The sequence below is a fragment of the Perognathus longimembris genome, chromosome 25, assembly GCF_023159225.1.
Source record: "Perognathus longimembris pacificus isolate PPM17 chromosome 25, ASM2315922v1, whole genome shotgun sequence".
NCBI classification, from domain to species: domain Eukaryota; kingdom Metazoa; phylum Chordata; class Mammalia; order Rodentia; family Heteromyidae; genus Perognathus; species Perognathus longimembris.
In genome coordinates, this window is record NC_063185.1 from 19904931 (window position 1) to 19912274 (window position 7344).

General features: G+C 52.9%; 1 protein-coding gene across 2 annotated transcripts; it reads left to right on the top strand.

The window, feature by feature from the left end:
• Window positions 1-1430: 1430 nt before the first annotated feature.
• Window positions 1431-6927, top strand: Pttg1 (PTTG1 regulator of sister chromatid separation, securin). Of its 2 annotated transcripts, none has more exons than XM_048333982.1 (6): window positions 1431-1449; window positions 2135-2261; window positions 2543-2724; window positions 4362-4455; window positions 5289-5447; window positions 6792-6927. In XM_048333982.1, exons 2-6 carry the CDS (start codon window positions 2171-2173, stop codon window positions 6869-6871), a joined length of 606 nt encoding a protein of 201 aa, XP_048189939.1. In that variant the 5' UTR covers window positions 1431-1449; window positions 2135-2170; the 3' UTR covers window positions 6872-6927. The 2 variants fall into 2 exon arrangements, with proteins under 2 accessions (XP_048189939.1, XP_048189940.1); XM_048333983.1 differs by lacking the exon at window positions 1431-1449 and adding an exon at window positions 1464-1480.
• The last annotated feature ends 417 nt before the right edge of the window (window positions 6928-7344 follow it).

A 7344-nucleotide genomic window follows, 5' to 3' on the forward strand; every position in this document is an offset into this window, starting at 1 on the left:
GACTTTAAAAATACGTCTTATAATGAGTGGCGTTTAGGAATGTAGGTGATTAATGTTAACCCTAGAAGTCAGCAGCTAAAGAGAAACGTGCTCACGGAAGGTGAGTAGTCTTTGGATCACTCTGACCTTGTTTTTTCCCCCTTTAAAACGAGTTGTGAAGTTCTCTGGCGAGTTCTGCCGCCTCCTCTTCAGCCAGGCAGGAGCCAGAGAGCACATTTCCCAGAGCAACTGTAGAGGCCCGGTAGACTGAGGTTCTCTCTGGAAGGTTCTGAGATCAGTTCTGTAGGATTGCCCTTTGTTACACCGGATTAGGATTAGCCAGAGACGGTGCGATAACAGTTTTATCAGTTGTGTAAATTATTCAGTAGTAACACCTAGAAGTAACCAAGGTGGCCTGGTTGGCATGGTGAGGAAGAGAACCATGGCCATTCAGAGAGAGAGAGAGTGGTTGGTAATGGTTTTCATCTGCTGAAATGACTTGAGAAAAGCCAATGGCTTTGGGTGTTTCCTGTTGAAGAACAAGGGGGAAACCTAAGGAGTTACAGAGTAGAAATTGAGGAGCTAGCGCCGGCCCCCCTCGGGAGCTGCAGATATTGTACACCTGGGGCCTTGGACTCAGGGCCTGAGCACTGTCCCTGGCTTCCTTTTGCTCAAGGCTAGCACTCTGCCACTTGAGCCACAGCACCACTTGTGGCCATTTTCTATGCATGTGGTGCTGGGGAATCGAACCCAGGGCTTCATGTATACGCTCTTGCCATTAGGCCATATTCCCAGCCCTATGAAGTGAAATTTAGAGATGTTGTGAGAAGGTAGGGGGCTGAGGGAATCAAAGAAGGCTCAGAAGGGCCCAAGGGCACTGTGTGTGTGTGTGTGTGTGTGTGTGTGTGTCTGTGTGTGTGTCTGTGTGTCTGTGTGTCCGCCATGCCTGGCGCAGCTCGTCCCTGGGTTATTTTTGCTCCTCGGCTCCACCTCTGGCTTGTTGGTGGCCTTCGGAGCTGAGCGGTTCCCGGCCCTTTCTGCCCTGGCTGGCTTCGAACTGCGATCCTCAGGTCTCAGCCTCCTGAGTAACGAGGACGGCAGGCGTGGGTCACCGGCGCTCGTCTTCCACCTTTTATTTTTACTCGATGGATTGATTTAAAATCGGCGGCGTCCGTTAAACAACAACAAAAGGCCTCGGGGCCACAACCGGCCCCGCCCAGCCTCCCACCCCTCGGGTTGTTGACGTTGGTTTCCCGGGAGACGCGAACTTCCGGCGGCGGCGCGTCGGGGGCGGGGCCCGCCCGCCCGGGCTCGCTCTCATTGGTTCTTCTCTCAAGCTCCTCCCCGCCAGGGCCCGCCCCCTCGCGGGCGGACCAATCGGATCCCGAGTGTTGGTTTAAACCGCGGTGCGCGCCGCGGGGGCCCGCGGAGGCGGTGGCGGCGGCGAGGGTGACTGTTGGGGTCGGTGTGGTGAGCTCGGGGGTCGGCGTGCCCGCGTGGGGGGGGGCGGGGTGAGAGCGGGGCCCGGCCTGGGCCCACGGCGGGAGCAGCGTCACGGCGCCTGCTCCGGAGCGGGGACCAGGTGGGAGGGCTTGGGCCTGGGTCTTGGCCCTCGGCTTGCCTGTGGGTGGTGCTTGTTTGAGCAGCTCCCGGGGCTCGAACTCGCGCCCGGGGCGCCGGCCCTGAGCTGCTTGGTGCCCACAGCCAGCACTCTACCACTTGAGCCGCAGCCGGGCTTTCTTGGTGGTTTATTGGAGATAAAGGCCTCAGGGACTTGGGGGCTGGGGATATGGCCTAGTGGCAAGACTGCTTGCCTCGTATACATGAAGCCCTGGGTTCGATTCCCCAGCACCACATAGATAGAAAACGGCCAGAGGTGGCGCTGTGGCTCAAGTGGCAGAGTGCTAGCCTTGAGCAAAAAGAAGCCAGGGACAGTGCTCAGGCCCTGAGTCCAAGCCCAGGACTGGCAACAACAAAAACCAAAACAAAAAGTCTCAGGAACTTGCCTACCTAGCTTCGAACCAGGATCAGATGTCACACCCCCCCCCCAATAGCACAAGCCACTGGTGCCTGTTATGCTTTTTTTGTGTGTTCATGTGGCCTCCCTCCCTCTTAATGTCTCTCTCCCCGCCCCCCCCCCCCCCCCAATTCCCAGCATCTCACATACAGATCTCAACCCTAGAAACCCAGGATGGCTACTCTGATCTTTGTGGACAAGGAAAACGGACAAACAGGCACCCGCAAGGCTCCTAAGGAGGGGCTGAAGCTGGGGTCCGGGCCTGGTAAGTGTGCTCAGGCACTCTGAGTGAACCAGGTGGGTGTGGTCCCGAGCCCTGCCCCGTAAGCACAATTAGCGTCAGCTTGGGTCTCACCTTTCCTGCTCAGTTTTGTAAAGGGACAGGCTAGGGAACGGAAGCTCAGGGCTGCCAGGCTGGTTGTGGCTGTGCCACTGGCCTGAGTGAGGGTCGGGGGATGGGAATGAACAGCTACAGGGAGCACTGGTGGAATGAATGATGGAGGCATTTATTCTAACCCCTTCTCACTGTAACATTTTACTCTGCAGTCAAAGCCTTAGATGGGAGAAGTCAGGTTTCAACACCACGCGTTGGGAAGGTCTTCAGTGATCCATCAACCTTACCTAAAACTGCCAGGAAGGCTTTGGGCACGGTTAACCGAGCTGCAGAGAAGCCAGTGAAGACTCATGGACCGCTCAAACAAAAGCAGCCAAGCTTCACGGGCAAAAAGGTAAGGCTGACTCTCGCACGCTGGTGAAAACACACCGTGTTGGTTTTGCGCGTGTGTGTATGTGCTGGTAATGGGGTTTGAATTCGGGGCCTGGGGTTTTGCTCAGGTTGGTTGCTCCGCTAGTGCTCTACCAATCTTGAGGTGTGCCTCTATCCCACCTTTTTGCTGTATTCTTCTGGAAGCTCTCAAGACTTTCTGCCTAGGCCGGCTTTGAACCGAGGTCCTCCAGATCTCAACTCAGCTGAGCTCACAGGCCCGGTGTGCAGCTCACTCAGCACTTTTGCTACTCCGCTCACTGCTGACATCCTGTTGGGTTCTTGTGCTCGTGGGCCTCCCTGTAGCTTGCGATTGGAGGTCTTAGAATGTAATGTTTACGCCCGAGCCGCTCAGGTGCTGCCACCCTCGGCCCCGCCTCCCAGAGCAAGCCCAGTGACTTTGCTGCACGCCCGTGTGTATTGGCATGAGTCCTGTCATAAGTTACAGGCCACGCATCCTAGACTTGGCTGTGATAGCCTGTGTAAATTAATACCTTGAGTAATTGTTTCGTGTAACGTATGTGAGAAAACTGTCCAAATGGTGACTTATACTGGTAGTGTTGCGTGGGTCAAGCTATCTTTGCAAAAAAAAAGTTGACTTAAAGGAAAAAGTCCAGGATTGTCTTTTGCTGTTGCCTCTTAACCCTGTTTTTTTTTTTTTTTTTGTGGGTTGTGGGGCTTGAACTCAGGGCCTGGGCACTGTCCTTGAGCTCTTTTGCTCACGGTTAGTGCTCTACCATCTTGAGTCACAATGTCACTTCCGAATTTTCGAGTAGTTCATTGAAGCTAAGAGTCTCACAGGAACTTTTCTGCTCTGGCCAGCTTCTAATGTCGATCCTCAGATCTCAGCCTCCTGAGTAGCTAGGATGACAGGCTTGAACCACCAGTGCTCAGTTTAACCCTGTATTTGAGGAACATAAAGTTATTGTTATTATCCAAGTGAATGATTAAGGTAATCCGTGAAGGTCAGGTCTTTAGGCCAAAACTGGCTTCGAGTAGCTCTTCTAGGTGCTTCATGGCGATTTCAGTCAGGTTTGAACAATTGAGTTGATTAGCTATGATTTATCAATTCTGCATAGCCACTGCTCCCAGGTACTGAAACATGAATTTTTCTTGAGAGTTGTGCTGCTAGAATTTTATTTCACTTGTTTGGAGTTCCTTTTATATATGTATGTGTATATATAATATATATGCATATTTTTCTTGGTTGTGGGGCTTGAATCAGAGCCTTGGCACTATGTGCTCACTCTGTGCTCAAAGCCTACCACTCTACCACTTGAGCCACAGCACTACTGGTTTTTGAGCGGTGAATTGGAAATGAGTCTCATGGGGACTTTTCTGCCTGGGCTGGCTTTGAACTGGGATCCTCAGGTGTCAGCCTCCTGCATAGCTAGGATGACAGGCGTGAGCCAGCAGCACCCTGCTTGGAGTTCCTTTTAGATGTCATCATGAGAACTGAGGATTATGCCTTCGTGGAAGACATGAAATTGGCAGAATTTACAGCATGATGCAACAGATCATGTGTGGAGAGGCCTTACCTATGGTCTGTGTTGTTGTGACTTTCCTTCTCACTAATTTGTGTGTTTGCTTGGACTGTTCTAGATGACTGAGAAGACTGTGAAAGCATCAAGCTCTCTTCCTGCCTCCGATGATGCCTACCCAGAGATAGAAAAATTCTTCCCCTTCAACCCTCTAGGTGGGGCTTGAACTCAGGGCTTGGGTGTTCTTTTTGCTAAAGGCGAGTGAGTGCTCTACCCCTTGAGCCACAGCCCTACTTCTGGTTTTTGAGTGGTTAATTAGAAATGAGTCTCACGGGGATTTTTCCTGCCTGGGCTGACTGTGACCCATAACCCTTCGATCTCAGCCTCCTGAATAGCTTAACATAAAGGCACTGGCCACTGGTGCCAGGCTTATAGCCTTTACTTTATTCATTCATTTATTTGGTGCTGGTCCTGGAGTTTGAACTCAGGGCCCAGGCATTGTCCTTGAGCTGCTTTTGGTCAAGGCTGGCACTCTACCACTTAAGCCACAGCACCACTTCCAGCTTTTTCTGTGTATGTGGTGCTGAGGAATCGAACCCAGGGCTTCATGCACGCTAGGCAAGCACTCCACCACCAAGCCACACTCCCAGCCCCATAGCCTTTACTTGAAACGTCATGGGTTTCCAAACCTGAAAATTTAGTGACCAGAATGGCGTGGCTTGTCTTTATGAATTTGCCTAGTCTAAGAACTGGATCCTGGTCAGATTTTGTACTGCAGCTGTGGTGTGTGTCTTGGTTGAAGCAACTGAAGACAGTTTGGCTGGACGCAGACACTTGGTCCTTGTCCCCAGCGCTTAGCCAGAGTGTGGAATCAGAGACGGCGCCCCGGAGCCTTGCTGTCCACTGGGAACAGCCTGCCGGCGGGCTTTGCCGCGTGTGTGCTCTTGTGCTGTACTGTAAACGCCTGGCATTTACCCCGCCCTGACCACTGGGAAACCCAGGTTCAGCCCCTCCCGAGTGTTCAAGTGGCGCTCTTCCCCTGTGACAGATTTTGAGAGTTTCGACCTGCCTGAAGAGCACCAGATCGCACGCCTCCCCCTGAGTGGGGTGCCCCTCATGGTCCTGGACGAGGAGCGGGGGCTCGAGACGCTGCTGCAGCTGGGGCCCCCGTCGCCCATGAAGCTGCCACGTCCCGCTTGGGAATCCGGTAAGGGTCCCCAGGGGAGGGGCGGGCGGGCAGGCGGATTGGGAGTCATCTTTGGACTACAGGGCAGAGTCTCAGAATAAATAAAAACTCTGGCTGGGCGCCGGTGGCTCCCGCCTGTCATCCTAGCTACTCAGAAGGCCGAGATGTGAGGATCGTGGTTTGAAGCCAGCCCCAGCACCATAATTCACCACCAAAAGAAGCCAGCAGTGGAGCTGTGGTTCAGGGTGGTAGAGCACCAGCCTTGAGTGAAAGAGCTCAGGGACAGTTGAGGTTCAAGGCCCCCCTCAAAAACAACAACAAAACCCAAAACAAAATGTCTTCTGATTTAGTCCCACATGCCCTGTGGAATGAAGTTGTGAGGCAGAGATGACCTCTAACATACACCTTCATAGGCTGTCACTTGATGGCCTGAAGGGAACTTGGCTTGGTGTAAGAACTTCTAAGTCCTGCCTTGAGCATCAGACCCTTGGGCTGGGGTGTAGGACATGAACTCGCGGCCAGAGGCCACGTTACAATGTGGTTTTTTTTTTTTTTTGGCAGTCCTGGGGCTTGGACTCAGGGCCTGAGCACTGTCCCTGGCTTCTTCTTGCTCAAGGCTAGCACTCTGCCACTTGAGCCACAGCGCCACTTCTGGCCGTTTTCTGTATATGTGGTACTGGGGAATCGAACCCAGGGCTTCACGTATACAAGGCAAGGACTCTTGCCACTAGGCCATATTCCCAGGCCCTGTTTGTTTTTTTTTGGCCAGTCCTGGGCCTTGGACTCAGGGCCTGAGCACTGTCCCTGGCTTCTTCCCGCTCAAGGCTAGCACTCTGCCACTTGAGCCACAGCGCCGCTTCTGGCCGTTTTCTGTATATGTGGTGCTGGGGAATCGAACCTAGGGCCTCGTGTATCCGAGGCAGGCACTCTTGCCACTAGGCTATATCCCCAGCCCCCCTGTTTGTTTTTTAACGTGTGTGGGGCTTGGACTCAGGGCTCCTGCTCTCACTTGGCTTTTTTTGCTCAAGGCTGGTGCTTTACTACCTGGTCCACACCTTCCCATGTAGCCTTTTGCTTGTCAGTGGAGATGAGTTTTATGGACTCTTCTGTCCAGGCTGACTTTGATCCTCCTGAGTGGCTGGGATTACAGGTGTGGCCACCGTTGTCCAGCTTCCTGTTCTGATGTGGTCTCCTCAGAACAATAGGAGATCAGGTACTTCTAAGACTCGCTCCCTGATGAGGGTCAGCCTCTGGAGCCGCAGCCACAGTGGAAGAGCAGGGGGGGTCAGGGGAGCAATTAGATGAACTTTGGACTGACTGACTGTTGTGTTTGCAGAACTCTAACGAGAACTTTCTCTCTCGTAGATGGGCTGCAGTCTCCCTCCAGCATTCTCTCCTCCCTGGATGTCGAATTGCCTCCTATGTGCTATGACCTGGATATGTAAAGTTCTTACTGCCTTGTGGTTTGTGCGTTTGTGTTAATAAAGAGTGTCTTTGTGTAGAAGCATCTCTGTCACAGGGATGGGAAAGCAGTCGGAAAACTGCAGTATGTAACAGCTGGTCTGACAGTCGTGTGGACTTGTGTGTCAGGTTACCTCAAACCCCACGGTTTTGTGTTCGCAGCTCACTCTACAAGCCTCCCGTTTTCTCAGAAAACAGTCGCCTTCAGTGTGTACTTTATTGCCTTGCTGTGGCCCTGGATGAGTGGCAGATATTAGATGTCTTAATTAGAAGAGCCACTTCCAGCTCATTAGGTATTTATTGCAAGGCGTCCTTTATTGCAGGTTCTGTTTAGTTTTTAATGACGTCAATCCTCAGCATTCAGTGGAAAGGCTCGAACTCTTGTGAGAACTCCCATCTCTGGAACCTCCAGGCTGGTCCTTGCAGACGCTGCCGGCGGGCCTCCCACCGCTAGGGG

What these genes read in the sequence shown, in the direction of transcription:
- Pttg1 (XM_048333982.1), top strand. Translation starts at nt 2,171, where the DNA reads ATGGCTACTCTGATCTTTGTGGACAAGGAAAACGGACAAACAGGCACC. An exon ending in GAAGCTGGGGTCCGGGCCTG is followed by an intron (nt 2,262 to 2,542) that starts GTAAGTGTGCTC and finishes TTTACTCTGCAG; the next exon opens with TCAAAGCCTTAGATGGGAGA. An exon ending in CAAGCTTCACGGGCAAAAAG is followed by an intron (nt 2,725 to 4,361) that starts GTAAGGCTGACT and finishes GGACTGTTCTAG; the next exon opens with ATGACTGAGAAGACTGTGAA.